The sequence below is a fragment of the Culex quinquefasciatus genome, chromosome 3 (genome assembly GCF_015732765.1).
Source record: "Culex quinquefasciatus strain JHB chromosome 3, VPISU_Cqui_1.0_pri_paternal, whole genome shotgun sequence".
NCBI lineage: Eukaryota > Metazoa > Arthropoda > Insecta > Diptera > Culicidae > Culex > Culex quinquefasciatus.
Genome location: NC_051863.1, coordinates 101,186,573 through 101,204,642, shown reverse-complemented (window position 1 = coordinate 101,204,642; position 18,070 = coordinate 101,186,573). Strand labels below are relative to the sequence as shown.

Sequence of the window (18,070 nt, the reverse complement as noted above, 5' to 3'; positions counted from 1 at the left end):
TCAAATTAGCTCGCTGCCTCGTCCCGGTTGGGACGAGGGCAATTCTTTCAACACTTTAGAATTGGATGAGACGTAAATCTTCCAGAAGTGCTCGCCGCGAATGCGACGAGCTAGTTGGATGTCCTGATTGTTTCACAACCAAGGCTTGACCCACGAGAGGCTTTTCGGCGGAAGGCAGCAGGCGCGCGCCTCATCTTGTTGATGCCTCGTCCCGGGTGGGACGAGGGATGGGGATTGAGGCACCTCCGAACCACAGCAACCACGAAAGATCCAAACGGTCCGGCCATCGAGAGGCAACTGGCTGAAGGTGACGACGAGAAGGCGATGCGCACTTCTTTTCCAGTTCTGGTCCCTCTCTCCTGCTGCTGCTGCTCTGGTTTCTCTCCTGCTGCTGCTGCTCTGGGCTGAGCTTTCCAGCTGCTGCTGCCGGTCCGACGTCTGAGACGTGAATATTGGAATGAAAACTGGCGCACTTTCTTATATATGATTTCGGCCCGCTACTTCCCCTCCTTTTTTGCGACCGACACTCGGTCGCGTTGCTCGGATGATTTTCCCCTCAAAATAGGTACTTGACATTCCCATCCGTGAGTGGGAAGCGCTAATTTTGCTGGCAAAATCTCTGCATTTTGAAAACATTTTAAAACATTCAATTGTTTCAATAGGTAAACTATTTTGCCAACAATGAAAGTTTTATAGAAATTGCTGAATAATTTTCGAATCGAATGGAACATAAATCGTGTCGATTCGATTAGAGGGAAGGAAGATATAATCGTTTGACGGATGACGCAGTAATCCAGGGCCTTCGGCCCGGGTTTTTTGAAATGGCACCCCAGTACCTTCGACAAAGACGTAGTCTACGTCAAAACTTCTAACCTAATCAACTGAAGATCTCAGCCCGCAGAAAGTCTTCCTGGCTTTCAATCCATTCACTCACGCACCATCTCCACCTTTTGCACTTGCACTTTCGACTTTCAAACGCAGAATCGTCACAAAACTCCGCGAACTGAGCGGCTTAAACAGGATCAAACACGATACGAGACGTTCTCTTGCTTTGTGTTGGTCTCGAACTGATGATCTGTCAAAAAATCCATGCTGCCGGTTCCAGCTAGTTTTTCGGTAAAAGTAGGCAAAATTGTGCTGAAACACCATTATTTTGGTAAAATCTCTCCTGTCATTTTGATTTGGGCTGTCAGTTTTGGATAGCAAATCAGCATTCAGGGTTAGCTGTTTCACCAATCCCAGGTTGGTAAATTTACCTGTAATTTTAGCTAATTTAACCAAAAGAATCACTGTTCCACCAATTTGAAGCCAGCTAATTTGAATTGTTAAATTTAAGTTAAGTACAATTAACTATAGTTTTGATTAATTATAAATTCTTACGGCTTCAGCATTTTTGGTACTTTTAACATGAAAACAGCTATATTCATACTCATAATAGAAAAAATATGCGCTTAGGTTGATAACAACAAGCATTTATTGTATATTTTAGAGACACTTTTGCTTGAATGCACAGTTTTCATCATTTTTGAAGGTTTAATTTACAGGGGTCCACTTTTGGAAAAGTTTGGATTTTCGTTGTCCTATATTGGACCCCCCCCCCTATTTTTTGCTCGAAAATTGCAGTTCTTCGTTTTATTTTAGTAAAGATCCTTAAACTTACATTATTTCGACTTGCTGAAGTTAAATAATAAGTCAAAAAATGATTGAATGGTTAATTCAATCATAAAATATAAATGCAGTTTTGTTGTGAAAATGCTAGTGGCCATGGCTGATTTCAGATGTCGAACTAAAAACACTTATTTTGGTGAAAAGGAAAATTCAATGTCAGTCAACATTGTTCTAAATGATGCTGAACATGCCAAATAAAAGATTTGTAGACAACAACACGCTTGAAATTGTGATTTTATTGAATTTTCCATTAAAAACCCTTCGGAGGGTCCACTATAGGAAAGGGGTCCACTAATGGATAACGTACCCTACTCAAAAGTCAAAGTTTTCTTTTTAATCAGCAAATACATAGAGAAAAAGAAAAAGAAAAAGCTTTCGATAAAGTAAACCATTCTTTCTTGTGGGACGTGCTAAAGAAATTTGATTTTCCGGAACCATTCATCAACTGTTTAAAAAATTTATACAAAGAAGCGACATCGAAAATATTCTTTAATGGTTTTTTAACCGACTCCATCGAAATTAAATCATCCGTACGTCAAGGTTGTCCATTAAGTATGGCCCTTTTCGTATTGTACGTCGAGCTATTGATACGTTTGATTAGTGATAATGTTAGAGGTTGTTTCATTGCTGATACCTTTATTAAGGTAATAGCATATGCAGATGATCTCAACATTTTCATTCTCAATGATCATGATTTCGATACGGTACTGGAGATGATCAATTATTTTAGTATATATTCTAAAATAAAACTGAACGTTAACAAATCGCACTTTATGCGGTTAAATAACTGTGTCTCCGGTCCGCATTTAATCCCGGAAAAGGACGCATTAAAAATACTAGGAGTTTATTTTGAAAATTCTTTTTCTCGAACAGTTAAATTAAATTATGATTCTGTTATACAAAAATTAAAACATTGTTTAAAATTGCATTCTTCGCGTCATTTGAATTTGATACAAAAAATTTGGATATTAAATACATTTATACTTTCAAAGATTTGGTATTTGGCTCAAGTTTTTCCGCCAAATAAAGTGCATATTGCTCAAATTAGCAACTCTCTGCGAAATCGGCAGATTTCGACCATTTTTATTTTTTGTATTTTTTGATTTAACTCAAACTTTGAGGGGGCCTTCCCTATGACCAAATAAGCTATTTTACGTCATTGGTTCACCCATACAAGTCTCCATACAGTTTTGGCAGCTGTCCATACAAAAATGGTATGTAAATATTCAAACAGCTGTAACTTTTGAGTGACTTTTCTGATCAATTTATTGTCTTCGGCAAAGTTGTAGGTATTGTTGAGGACTTTTGAGAAAAAAACAGGTACACGGAAAACAAATTGCAGATTTTATCAACTTTTTTTACTAAAACTCAATTTCCCAAAATACGTATTTTTGATTTTCGAGATTTTTTGATATGTTTTAGGGGACAAAAATCCGCAACTTTTGAGCTATAGAGAAACATGGTCAAAAAATCTGCCGCCGAGTTATGAATTTTTAAAAAAATAGTGATTTTTGGAAAAAAATCGAAGTTTTATGCAAAAACAAGTTTGACATTATTTTTTAATGCAAAATTGAATTTGCAATCGAAAAGTACTTTACAGATTTTTTGATAAATGGCTCCGTTTTCAAGATATAGCCACCGAAAGTTTGATTTTAGCGAAATATTTGCAGTTTTTCAATTTTTAAAAATAGTGACCATGAGTGACCACTTCTAAAAATATTTTTTTCGAAAAGATCGGAAAATTTCACGAATGTTTCATGTATTAACATTGAAAATCGGACCATTAGTTGCTGAGATATCGTCATTAGAAAATGGTGGGCTGTTTGGGTGAGACTTAGAAAACTTCAATTTTCGTGTTTCTATTTCTTTAAGCCGCTCTATCTCAGCAACCCAAGGTCCAATCTTCAATGTCAAATTTATAGCAAATTTTCTGAAATTTTCAAAAAAAATATTTTTAGAAATGGTCACTCATGGTCACTATTTTTAAAAATTGGAAAACTGCAAATATTTCGCTAAAATCAAACTTTCGGTGGCTATATCTTGAAAACGGAGCCCTTTATCAAAAAATCTGTTCGATTGCAAATTCAATTTTGCATTAAAAAATAATGTCAAACTTGTTTTTGCATAAAACTTCGATTTTTTCCAAAAATCACTATATTTCAAAAATTCATAACTCGGCGGCAGATTTTTTGATTTCATGTTTCTCTATGGTTCAAAATTTGGGGATTTTTGTCCCCTAAAACATATCAAAAATCTCGAAAATCAAAAAATACGTATTTTGGGAAATTGAGTTTTAGTGAAAAAAAAGTTGATAAAAAAATCTGCAATTTTTTTCCGTGTACCTATTTTTTTCTCTAAAGTCTTCAACAATACCTACAACTTTGCCGAAGACACCAAATTGATCAGAAAATTCACTCAAAAGTTACAGCTGTTTGAATATTTACATACCATTTTTGTATGGACAGCTGCCAAAATTGTATGGAGACTTGTATGGGTGAACCAATGACACAAAATAGCATATTTGGCCATAGGGAAGGCCCCCACAAAGTTTGAGCCAAATCAAAAAATACAAATAAAATCCATTTCCGGTTTTGGTAGAGAATTGCTCAAATATATTCAAGTTGTTCGATGTTTCTATGGAATAACCATTTTTTTACTGTAACCCGTAATCAGATGTTCTTAGATGTAAGTGATGGAGGTTTAGGATTAGTAGATGTAGATTTGAAATCGAAGGCTTTATCTATAAAAAATATTTTATTCTCTTATCCTGATGCTAATGACCCTATGGACCGTTTCATGATGGCACAATGACAAAATACTTCTCTAACAAAAACAACACGAGAATGGCTGAGCGAAGTTTCGCGTATTGCTCTATATCAAGATTTAATAACAACTAAGTCAATTTATAGATTTCTACAATCAGAAAAAATATTTGTACCAAAAGTGGTTCAAGAAAACCCTGATCTTGATTGGAAGCTTATTTGGGAAAACATTAGTAGTAATTTTTTTACATCAAATTCAAGAGAGGCTCTTTTTTTTAGTAATGAATGACGTCATTTGTACAAAATCTAAGCAGTTTAGAAATAACGTTAGAGGTGTAGAAAACAACATTTGTGATTTTTGTAATTCTATCGATACTACGGAGCAAAGGATAAAATATTGTACAGGATCAGTAATTGTTTGGATTTGGCTGAAGAATGTACTCAATGTAAAATTAAAAATTATGATCGATGATCCTGAAGAAATATTAGCAACGGATATTGATAGTAAGGATAGTAGATTGAAGGCAGCACTTTTTCTTATAGGCGAGGTAATTAGTTTTGACACAAACGTGTAGTGCAGTAGTGCGCGCTAGAGAGCCTATATGGAGAGGCGAAATGTCACTCTCAGGGTTCCAATCGAACTGTCAAATCGGGGTTCCAATCGAGCAACAAGATCATGCAAGTACAAGGTCGGAATCAATTTAAAATAATTTTGGAAAAAAACGAGACTTATAACAATCACAAGTGTTGTAAAACTGTTGTTAATAATTATCTGGTAGTTTTTGTTATGTTTGTGCTTGTTCGGTACAAGAAAAGTGCCAGCACCAAAGAAAAACTACAAGTTTTCCAACCTTAAATTTGAATGACTTTGGGTATTTGAAATTTTTCCCAGAACATTTCATTTCCCTATGTAGGTCCCTAGTGCGCGCTTGTTGTGCCTCGATACGGCTCCGCGAAAGTATCCTCAAAACCACGGTTACTCGGTTTTATCGCGACCCAAAGTGATACTAATCAACGCGGGAAGGTGCCGGGAATCAGTGCAGTGAATTATATTTCCCCTGCGACCGGTGGCGGAGCAGAAAAGTGAAGGTTATTCTGCTGCACAGCGGCGGCATCGTGGGAAGAAACAAAGGAAGCAAAACAAGTGATCGGTCGTGGCCTGGGCTAGTGTTTCGCTACGGGTGACGACACGCACACCATTAAAGGTCGATCGCGGTGTGTCGAGAGTGCATTTTTTGAAAAAAGTGGTAAAAGTTTTGAAATTGTTGAAAATTTAAAAGTGGTTTCGGTAGCGCAAAAGCACACAACTCCAAAGCAGCAAATTTATGTTTTGCTGCTACGTTCGCTTCCGGATATGAAGACCGTTAGGCTTCGAGACAAAAGCCCCCGTTACGGTATCGAGAGAAAACCGGAGCTAAGTCTCGGTAGCTCGTAGGCGACCTCGTCGCCCCGAGGCTAGGTAGCGCGGCCCTGATAAGGCTGCCTACCGAAAAAGAGGATCGCGAATGGCAAGAAGATTGGAAATCCGGAGCAAACGGCAGAAGCCAATTAAAAGCAGATCACCGATTGGCGACTCGGTTCTTGGAACTGCAGATCCCTGAACTTTTGGGTTTCCAGTTCGCATTGGCGAATGAGTTGCAACCTCGCAACTTCGATGTTGTGGCACTGCAGGAGGTGTGCTTGGAGGAGGAGCAGGTGCTCGACTGGCCAGGTCGGCAGACCGATTCCCGTTTTTCTGAGCGGCGGCAAGGACAAGAAGCTGGGTACCGGCTTTATTGTGCGGGGCAAGATGCAGGATCGCGTGTTCGGCTTCACGGCGATCAGCGAGCGGATGTGCAAGTTGAGGATAAGAGGCCGTTTCTTTAACTACAGCATAATCAACGTGCACTGCCCCCACGAGGAAAAGTCCGATGATGAAAAGGAAGCATTCTACGCGACGCTGGAGGAGGTGTATGACGGCTGTCCGCGGCAGGATGTGAAAGTCATCATTGGGGATATGAACGCTCGGTTTGGGAGGGAGGAAATGTATCGGCCGACAATAGGCCCAGAAAGCCTGCACTCGGTCACGAACGACAACGGCCAACGCTGCATTGACTTTGCAGCCTCCCGAGGAATGGTGGTCAGGAGCACCTACTTCCCTCGCAAGGACATCCACAAAGCCACCTGGACATCACCTGACCAACGGACGAAAACGCAAATCGACCACGTCCTGATCGACGGCCGATTCTTCTCGGACGTAACGCACGTGCGCACCTTTCGCGGTGCGAATATTGACTCGGACCACTACCTAGTTGGAGTTGACATGCGCTCGAAGCTGTCGACGGTGTTCAACCAACGCCGAAGCCGGCGGGCCCCTCCGTTCAACACCGCATGTCTGCAGAACGGGGAAGTGGCCCACAGTTACGCGCAGCAGCTGGAAGCGAATCTGCCAGGTGAGGAGGAACTTGGCGCAGCCTCGCTCGAAGATGGTTGGAGCCGTATCCGCTCAGTCATCGGCAGTGCAGCGGAAGCCACACTGGGTAGTGCGATCCGAGTCAGCCGAAACGATTGGTACGACGACGAGTGCCAACGGATTACCGCCGAGAAGAAGGCAGCTTACGACAGGAAGCTGCACAAGGCGACGAGAGGGAACGTGGAACGATACAGGCAGGCTCGGAATCGGCAGGTCACGGTCTTCAAGCTCAAGAAGCGTCAGCAGGAAGACCGGGATTGCGCAGAAATGGAGCAGCTATTCCGAGCTAACGAGTCGCGAAAGTTTTACGAGAAGGTGAACCGGTCCCGCAAAGGCTTCGTGCCGCGAGCCGATGTGTGCAGGGACAACGAGGGAAACCTGATCGTGAACAAAAGCGAGGTGTTGGACAGGTGGAAGCAGTACTTCAACGAGCACCTCAACGGCGATGAAGCGGACGGAGACGGCGTTGGAGTCAACCTTGGAGCGCCCGCAGCTGATGAACAGTTCCCGGCGCCTGATCTAGAAACGGTGAAGAGGAGATCAGGAAGCTGAAGAACAACAGAGCTGCCGGCAAGGATCGGTTACCCGGTGAGCTCTTCAAATATGGAGGAGAGAAACTGGCGAGGGCGCTTCACTGTGTAATCTCCAAGATCTGGGAGGAGGAGAAGCTACCGGAGGAGTGGATGGATGGTGTCGTGTGCCCCATCTACAAAAAGGGCGATAAGCTGGACTGCGGCAACTACCGCGGCATTACGCTTATCAACGCGGCCTACAAAATCCTCTCCCAGATCCTCTGCCGCCAGCTGTCACCCCATGCAAGGAGGTTCGTGGGGCCCTACCAAGCGGGCTTCACAGGCGCGCGCGCCACCACGGACCAAATATTTTGTCTCCGACAGATCCTCGAGAAATGTCGTGAGTACAACGTGCCCACACATCACATCTTCATCGACTTCAAGGCAGCCTATGATACAGTCGACCGCGAGCAGCTATGGCAGATCATGCACGAGAACGGATTTCCGAATAAACTGACTCGGCTGATCAAGGCTACCTTGGATGGTGTGATGTGTCACGTGCGTGTTTCGGGGGATTTAGCGGAACCCTTCGGATCATGCCGAGGGCTGCGGCAAGGTGATGGCTTATCCTGTGCGCTGTTCAACATCGTCCTTGAGGGCATCATTCGAAGAGCGGGCATCGACACGAGTGGCACGATCATGAACAAGTCCTACCAGTTGCTTGCTTTTGCCGATGACATCGACATTGTGGCAAGAAACCTGGAGACGGTGAAGGACGTCTACACCCGACTGAAGGTACAAGCAAGGCGTGTAGGACTTGGCATGAATACGACGAAGACGAAGTACATGAGAGGAAGGGGTTCGAAGGACGTTGGCCCCCCGTGTCTCACCCCTCTAGCTGTGGATGATGATGAGTTGGAGGAGGTGAGCGAGTTCGTGTACTTGGGATCGCTGGTAACCGCCGACAACGACACCAGCAAAGAGATCCGGACTCGTATTTTTGCCGGGAATCGTGCGTACTTCGGATTACGGAAGACTCTCACATCAGATCGAGTGCAACGCCGCACGAAGCTGACGATGTACAAAACACTGATTAGACCGGTAGTCCTCTATGGCCTATGACTTGGACGATGCGGCAGGAGGACGAACGTGCCCTTGGAGTTTTCGAACGGAAGGTGCTACGAACGATCTACGGTGGAGTGCAGGTGTCTGACGGAGTGTGGCGAAGACGCATGAACCACGAACTGCACGCGTTTCTTGAAGAACCGACCATCGCCACCCAGGCGAAGATCGGGAGGCTCAGGTGGGCCGGCCATGTCGCCCGAATGGACGAGAGCCAGCCTGTCAGACTGCTTTTGACCGCGCTGAACCAGCTGGCGGAACAGGCAGAAGAGCAGGGAAACCGCGCGCACGGTGGGGAGATCAAGTGAATGGTGATATCCGGAAGATCTGTAACCTGGGAAATTGGAGAGTAGCAGCTCAAGATCGAGAAAGATGGAAGCGTCTTCTTGCTACAGCACGCGTACCTGGTGCGCTATGCTGATTGGTATGGTATGTATGAGGTAATTAGTTTTAACTTAAGGGTGCACAGCAACGAAGGAAGTTGTTGTCTTCTTATACCAAAATAGTCAAACTTACGGACCCAATCCTGCAATATTGGGAATGTAAAATTAATCAAACTTTGTTGTAAATTACTTTGTGGACCGTACTTTAGGGATGAATAAAAAACAATTTCGATATAACCCGTAGTTTTGAAGATACTAAAATGTCTGTTACAAAAATCTGGGTGCAAAAGCTCTGGTTGATGTGCACCGTTAAAGCATTATTTTGGTAATTTTCTAAACATACTTTGAGATTATGGACAGATGGATTTTCAATAAAAACAGTTAATTTGAAAAAGGTGATGTGCATGTTTTTGCATGCGATTTTACCATCGGTTTTTTTTGCTGTGTGCTCTCAAATAAAAGTGCGGAATCCAATCGATGTAAAATTTGTTGAGAAGTTTGATCGAGTCGTGAACACTCAGTTGGAAAAATAAATTCGAGTGAAATGGTCAATAAATCATTTGGGAGAATGATTCTGAATGATCCCTCACCAATTTTGAGAAATTTACTCTGTATATAAAGAAAAATCACACAGCTCTAACTTTTGAATCAACCGTCTGATTAATATCAAAATTTACTCGAATACAATTCATACACCCAAACGGCGGTCGCATGATTGTGATGCATGGCGGCATGAAAGTATATCAGAATCTGCATGAAAACTGTCCTCATGCATTTTTTGCGATATAGGGGTATGACATTTTTGCCCGTTACCGACAATTATCGACATTACCGACGGCTATTTGGTTCTATTGCACAAGAAAAAAATCTTACCAGAACGAGGATAGAACCATCAACTTCTTGGTAGTTGATCCGACACGCTACCACGACATGGACGCTTGATGAATTGAGAGGGATTGAGCACCAATATCTTTTTCTCTCTGAAGTTTTGCTCGAGAACGCGCTAGCATTATATGTGTTGGTGAGAACTGCAGATCGCTGACATGTTTACACACGAGCAAAAATGAGCTATGAGCTTGCTGCAAAAAATGTTATAAAATGTAACATTTTCTGCAGCAAATCCACTGTTGCAAATTTTGAGATATATTTTTCCTTTGGGTATATAGCAATTGAATTTTCACTTTTTGTGCACATGGCTTGTAATAGGCCAGATGGTTCAGATTACGAAGAAATTCCTGATTACAATAAAACCAATTATTCCTTAATAAAACGTAGATTACTGGAAGTTGGCTGGAAAAATTGTTCAGAATAATCCCGTAAATTGCCAAATTCCGGGTTTTACCGGAGTACCGGGAACCGGTCCCAAAGTGGCCAGTTAGGTCAAAAGTGGTTTTGGGGATCATGGATGAGCTTGATTTTGAAAATGATGAACTTTGACATCCATATACGAAGTTGACTTTATAGCTGTCGGCCACCATTGCTAGTACCAACCACTAGTGTCTTCCTTTTTATCTACAAGGACTTCGCCGCCCTGGGCTCCTAAGTGTATGAAAGTATGGCACGGAGCGACGGCGCCGAATACCCATATTTACACAAGGAATTTTAGAGCGCCCGCCGCGGGATTCGAACCGGCGACCTCTGGATTGTGAGTCCAGTGCGCGGTCCGACGGGCGGGACAATCCACATTGCCCTGTCAAAAATTATTCAGAAATAATCCCGTAATTTGCCATATTCCGAGTTCCACCGGAGTACCGGGAACCGGTCCCAAAGTGGCCATATCGGTTCAAAAGTGGCTTTGGGAATCATGGATGAGCTAAATTTTGAAAATGATGAACTTTGACATCCATATTGCCATGATAGAAATAGTTTTATTCCTGGCCGTCCCTTTACCGGTTCCCCCGGGGTAGGGAACCTGCCCACTCAATCCGGAACATCCCCGGTGGTACAAAATCCATGGTCAGTATTGTCTGTTGGTAGAACAAAGATCGTAACATGAAAAATGTGTTTTTTCCAAGTTTTCTATTAACAAAATAGTGCGGGACCCAAAAATGGCCATTTTTGACCCTGTTTGACCCAGTGACCCACCGGAATATCTCCGGCCACCGGAACATTTCCGGGTTCTGCGGGTCATTTTCGGAAAATAGACATTCTAACGAGTCCAACTAATAAAGAAGCATGCAAATTGGTTGAGTTTTCGCTGAGTTATGGCCATTTTAGTGATTCCAATTTCACCCAGGCCTATACGGGTTAAATGTAACATTTTCTGCAGCAAATCCACTGTTGCAGATTCTGATATATATATGTATTTTTCCTTTGGGTGACCAAATGCTTGCGATCGAGAATGGGCTGGGACTTTGAATTTAATGTTCAGTATATGATTATGTATAAAACAAAAATTTAATAGGAAAAAACACGGTAAAAATAAGACGTAAATCACTAATACTCGGGTGAGTTTTCAAAAAGCCGTAAGAGCCATTGGTAAACAAAGCCTTTTTTGCATCGGTATTCGACCTACTTACAGAAAACCAATTTCAAAAATGCTTGAGATTGTTCATTTACACTTGAAGGACGTGCCCTAAACTAAAAACAAATGAACTATTGTTTCAATTTGAAGAAAAACGAAAATTGGTGTCGGAGGTCACGGTGGCTCTTACGGCTTTTTGAAAACTCACCCGAGAATATGGCTATATCTCAACTCAACACGAGCGGTTTTCCAACGATGGAAGACACAAATTTTTAAGAGCGGATATAGACATCGCACAAGTATTTCAGAAAAAGAGCTCTCAAACATCAGGCTTTGAGTTCCGGGTTTCGGGCCAAAATTCAATCGAAAGAGCGCATCAAAACCTTCAAATTAGTAAAAAGGTTTTTTTTCTGGGACGATTCCCCGCTGTGCACGATTTTTTAAAGATTTATGAGAAAAGCTTTTTTTTTAAGCAAACATTAAACCTTTCTTTTGTAAGAAAGGCAAAAAGATGTAATCAATGTTTTTTTTTACAAATATTGTTGAAACTTGTTCAATAGAGACTCTTACAACATAAAATAGCATATTTATAAAAAATAGTTGTTTATTAACTAATGTTTTGATAAGTTCATCTTAAAAAACTAAATGTTATCCAATCTATCTATCTATACATATATATAAAAAAATTCGACGGTTTTGTTCGAACGCGAATCAGTTCAATACGGAGCGTCGGATCGAAGTGCTTTTTGTTGCGTTGTGTTGTTGTTTATTTTCTCAACAGGCACTTGTTGCCCAAATGAACTTAATACTAAAACTAAAACTAAAACAGTCGTCTTAACACTGATAAAAACTTAGATTTTAACACATCACGGGACAAACTGACATCAAAAACATTGGACACTTTATTGAAGGACCGCTTAAGTCCGATGATAGCTCCGTTGGCACTGTAATTGGTACGGCGGAAAGGAATCTGCATGATTGGCGTGTGACGTAGCTGGCGGGCAGGTGCGGTCAAGCTGATCTTTTCTCGGAGAGAAGGGCAGTCAATTCTGTCTGTCAATACGTCTGACACAGTCAATGCACGGGCCAGATCACGACGCAGCTGGAGGGTGTCCAGATGCATGAGCTGGCAGCGGTCTTCGTAGGGCGGCAGCTGATGGGGATCTCTCCAAGGCAGTAATCTCAAGGCGTATCTGACGAACCTTCTTTGTATACTCTCGAGCCGGTACACCGCATTGTTGTAGTGAGGATTCCAAACCGACGAGCAGTATACAAGTGATGACCTGACCAGCGAGCAAAACAGCGTTTTCAGGCAGTGGATGTCGGTGAAGTGGCGAGTCATACGGATCACCAGGCCGAGCTGTCGGGATGCTTTGGCAGTAATGAAGGAAATGTGCTGCTTAAAAGTTAGTTTTGAATCCAGTATGACACCAAGATCCTTGACGTGATCAACTCGTTGCACCAGCGTGTCGCCCAGGTTGTAGTTGTAGAGAACTGCAGTGTGCTTCCGGCTAAAGGTGATCACTTGGCAATTTTCGGGGTTTAGGATCATGCAGTTCGCCTCACACCAACCAGCAAACTTGTCCAGATCGCGTTGCAGGGCTTCGGCATCTTCAAGACAGTCGATCTTGGCGAACAGCTTGAGATCATCCGCATAGGAAAGTCGGGGTCCGCTCAGGGTAAAATTGGCGTCGTTGAAGTAGAACAAGAACACCAGCGGACCGATGTGACTGCCTTGAGCTATACCAGAGGTGGAATCGAAGCTTTCGGAAAGCGCGTCATAGATTTTTACCCGCAACGAGCGTCCCGAAAGATACGACCCAAACCATGCCAGCAGACTACCACAGAATCCGAGCTTCTCAAGTTTGGCGATGGCTATACTGTGGTTGATCTTGTCAAACGCAGCCGACAAATCTGTGTAAACGGCGTCAGTTTGAGAACGATTATCGAAGCGTTCAATAATGAACTCAGTGAAGCAGAGCAGATTCGTGGCAGTGGAACGATTTGGGAAAAATCCATGTTAATCGCTGGATAGTTCCTGGCGGCAATGGGCGAAGATGGGATCGATCACCACCAGCTCGAACAATTTCGACGCGGCGCACAATGTGGAAATACCTCTGTAGTTCTCGATGTTTCTCCGGTCGCCTTTTTTGTGCACTGGAAATATGAAAGCCAGCTTCCAGGCACGCGGGAACTTTCCGGATGCGAGAGAAAGACGAAACAGGTGCAGCAGGGGCGCTAAAAGCACCGATGAGCATCGCTTTAGCAGTGTCGAGGGGATCCCGTCCGGACCTGGGGAGCTAGAGTGCTTCAGTTTGGTCACTGCTGCTGAGATGGTGTCTTCGTCGATGTCTATCGCAGCAAGAGACCTGGCGCAGCGGGGAACGTTGTTGGCAGCAGTTAGGATTTCCTCTTCGGTTAAAGGTTGATTCGAGAACAAACTCGCGAACTTTTTGGCGAACAGCTGGCATATTTCTTCGTTGCTTTCAGCTTCTTCGTTATCCAAGTGCATGGTCGATGGCAGCCCAGATTCTTTGCGATTCTCATCAACAAATTTCCAAAATTTCTTCGGGTTAGATTTTAGCTCGCGCTGCTTCCTGCGTTGGTAACTAGCCTTGCAACTGCGGCTCAAACGTTTGTATCTGCTGTTGATTCTGAGGTAGTAGTCACGAAGGGGTAATGATCCACACCTGGAGAAGACTTTAAAAGGCGGCTCGCTGAGGTTTCGGAGCTCCGGCGTTTGCCACGAAAGGTGAGACGAGATGATTTTCCTAACCTTGGGCACGAACTGCTCGATGTGGTCTCGGAGGATTGATGAGAACGTATCGACAGCGGCATCGACGTCGACGGAATCCAGCACACTTCCCCAATCGATGTTACGTAGTGCCAGAGACATCCCCTCGTAATCAGCACCTCGAAAGTTGTAACTTACAGTGTCCGGTCGATCTCGAGCCATAGAGCTGTGACGGCCGTCTATGGTGACCACGCGCGGGATGGCGATGGACGATCTTAGCGAGCGGAGCCGGGGCAACGATTAGCGCTGGGGCGAAATCTTGTGCGCTTACAAAGCAAAGATCGAGTCGGCGACCGTCTTCGTTCTCGACATGGTTGACTTGCTGCAGGGTAGCCAAGTTGTAACCAGCGAGAAGGTCACGTGCACAAGGGTGGAATTGAGAGCGATCAGGATCCGGGTAAAAGAATCCGTTGTGAGAAGGTGTCCAGGTCAATTTAGGCAGGTTAAAGTCACCAACGATGATGATTTCGTCCATCGGGCGCGTTCGTTCTGCGATAGACGCTACGGAATCGAGGTGGGTCTTGTACAGGTCCTTGTCGTAGATACGATCCGGAGGGAAGTAGACCACACAGAGGTATAGGACACGGTCCGACAGCTTCAAAGACACCCATACCTGCTCGACCGCCTTCCAAGCACCTTTGGAAATCCGGCGTGGCTTGAAACATCGGCGTGCAGCGATAAGGACACCTCCTCCGTCCGTTTTCCTGCTGTTGTCTGGTCCGCGATTACAGCGAAATACTTCGTAATTCGGTCCGAAGATCTGCGAGGAAAGCGTGTTCTCCTTAAGCCAAGTTTCCGCCAAGGCGATGAAATCGAAGCATTCTCCTGAGCTGGCGTGTAGGTAGTCGTCGATGTTGCCATTCATGCCCCCAGCGTTCTGATAATAAAGATGGCATTGCTGAGTGCTCGATGAATCTCGAGCCAACAAGCGAGGTTGAGTGAGCGGTGCGCCAGAGAAATGCTGAGAGCTGGAAGGTTGTGAAGCGTCAGGGAGCATCGACTGAACGGAAGAACGCGTATACATGCCTGGGAGCGCATTGTGGAAGCCCCCTTCTCTTGTACCGTACACAGGGCCGGGACGACTTTGATGGCCGGAACATGATGAGTCGCAGCAGAGCGGTCACTCCCTTGTGGACCACCGATCAGTGAGGTACTCCTGGATATTAGCTCCTGAATAGTGCTTTAAAAGTGCAAAAAATGCCTCACGGCAAGAAAAAGAGGCGGTCCTCACCAGCAGGATCGGCAGATTTGAAGAAGCTAAAGAATGCCGAAGCGCTACCTGCAAAGCCAGGCAGTTTGAGCAAGGACGCTCAAAATTCGTCTGAAACCAGTTCGCTACTCTCCTGTGGACGTGAGCGAGAAGGAAGAATTTGAACGACGGGAAAAGTTGCCACCCATTTTGTGAAAACATCGTCATCGGATTCGGTGCGAAAGTGGCTGACCGGATTTATCAAATCTGGTGCTTTACGAGCTTCCATTCGCTTGTGTGCTGATGGACTCAAAATTCTGCTACCTACCAGAAAGGATTACAACTACGTTCGGGATTTCCTGAACAACACCAAGATTGAATACTACAGCCATGACGATCCAGGTAAACGCCCCATGAAACAGGTCCTCCGTGGCCTGTACGACATGGATGTGAGTGTGCTGAAAGAAGAGCTCAAAACTTTTAAGTTGAACGTGATTGAAGTCTTCAAGATGACGAGACACAACAAGGACATCAAATATCGTGATCAACTGTACCTGATTCATCTCGAGAGAGGATCGACAACGCCGTCTGAGCTGAAAGCAGTTCGGGCAATTTTCAACATCATCGTGACTTGGGAACGTTATCGTCCAGTGCACCGTGACGTGACGCAGTGTTCGAACTGCTTGCAGTTTGGACATGGTGGAAGGAACTGTTTCATCAAGAGTCGTTGTGCAACCTGCGGAGGTGAGCACAAAACTCAAGCATGCGAAACAATCAACGAGAACATCGAAGCGAAATGCTTCAATTGCGGCGGCGACCATTCTACCAAGAATCGAAGCTGCCCAAAACGGGCTGAGTTTGTAAAAATTCGGCAGCAAGCGACGACGAGGCACCAACCAAATCGTCGCAAAACACCACCAGCATACACGGACGTGGATTTTCCTGCTTTGGCGTCACCTGTAGCGGGATCTGTTCGAGTGGTTCCAAATCTGCAGCCATTGCCGTTGAATCAGCGGCAAAAGTTGCAGAGATTACAACACCTCCAGGCTTCAGTCAGCAACCGAGGAAAACCAACCAGCATCAACGGATGAAGGCAGCAGTGACCTGTTTTCTCCACAAGAACTTCTGAACATTTTCATCGAGATGACAACAACACTGCGTGGGTGCAAAACTCGTGCGGAACAAGTAAGAACGCTTGAGGATTTATCTTAAAAATACAGTTCGTAGTTTACTCGTTCTAATGATTTTGAATATTTCAATGAATTTATTTTTAGTTTTAAGTTAGGATTAGTTGTTAAAGTGATTTTTTTCTTTTTACCCAAATGTATTCGATTAAATGCAATAATGTAAAACAATTTGAAGTAAATAAAATAAATGTTATCAGTTAATAATAAAACGAAAAATACAACAAAGATGAAGAGCATTAGGCCATACCACTTAGCATGTAAAAGAAATGTAATTATTATAAGAAAGTTCAATAAAGACATATTTAATTTCAAAAAAAAAGTCGCAGCAGAGCGGTGGCACGACTGTGACGGGAGAGTCGGGGTCTTCCATGATGCGTAGGTTCGTGCGTCCCGGGGCAGCAGGGTCCATTGGCCAACGGGGCGGTGGCTGGTAGCGATAGCTACAGCTCGGTGGGAGGTCGCGCTGCACTGGCGTTGTCCGGTCGTTGAGGTGCATTGGCGTCGTACGACCTGAGACTGGTATTTGGAGGACCCGTTCTCTTGTACCGTACACAGGGCCGGGACGACTTTGATGACCGGAACATGATGAGTCGCAGCAGAGCGGTGGCACGACTGTGACGGGAGAGTCGGGGTCTTCCATGATGCGTAGGTTCGTGCGTCCCGGGTCAGCAGGGTCCATTGGCCAACGGGGCGGTGGCTGGTAGCGATAGCTACAGCTCGGTGGGAGGTCGCGCTGCACTGGCGTTGTCCGGTCGTTGAGGTGCATTGGCGCCGTACGATCGTCGCTAGAAATCAAGCGGGCATCAGGGTCCAACACGTAAATGTTGCAGAAAGCGGGAATGTACTTGCCTGTGTTTGGCATTTGGAAGTCTCCTTCTCTGGTACCGTACACAGGACCGGGACGACTTTGATGGCCGGAACGAGAAGGGTCGCAGCAGAGCGGTGGCGCGACTGTGACGGGAGAGTTGGAGACTTCCATAATGCGAGGGTTTAAGCAAACATTAAACCTTTCTTTTGTAAGAAAGGCAAAAAGATGTAATCAATGTATTTTTTTTACAAATATTGTTGAAACTTGTTCAATAGAGACTCTTACAACATAAAATAGCATATTTATCAAAAATAGTTGTTTATTAACTAATGTTTTGATAAGTTCATCTTAAAAAACTAAATGTTATCCAATCTATCTATCTATACAGACATCCCTCATATTCGGAACAGTTTACAGATCGGCCAATGATCAAAAAATCATAGAAAATCAATGATTGAACTTAATGATTCGCATTTACCTTCATTTGAAAGCTTTTCTTGCGATCTTTCGAATGCTGTATCGAACAACTGCAAATTTTAACTTTTATATCAAGTTTTTGAAGAAAAACTTTGACCCTTGAAATCCACAAATTCGGAACAGTTTTTTCTTACGGATGTAAACAAACTTTGGTTCTCTCCATGAGTACATAATTTTTAAAAAATAATGACTTCAGGCACTGAAACCAACGAAACTCATTCTTAGTTATGTTTTATGAATGGTCTGATAACT

At 44.0% G+C, this 18,070-nt stretch overlaps 1 protein-coding gene across 1 annotated transcript; it reads right to left on the bottom strand.

The window, feature by feature from the left end:
* Positions 1-10,785: 10,785 nt before the first annotated feature.
* LOC119769158 lies at positions 10,786-17,558 on the bottom strand. The gene is made up of 5 exons (XM_038261061.1): positions 16,853-17,558; positions 14,296-15,262; positions 13,479-13,715; positions 12,247-13,277; positions 10,786-10,866 (listed from the first exon to the last, which is right to left on the bottom strand). Exons 1-5 carry the CDS (start codon positions 17,510-17,512, stop codon positions 10,786-10,788), a joined length of 2,976 nt encoding a protein of 991 aa, XP_038116989.1. The 5' UTR covers positions 17,513-17,558.
* Positions 17,559-18,070: the final 512 nt, after the last annotated feature.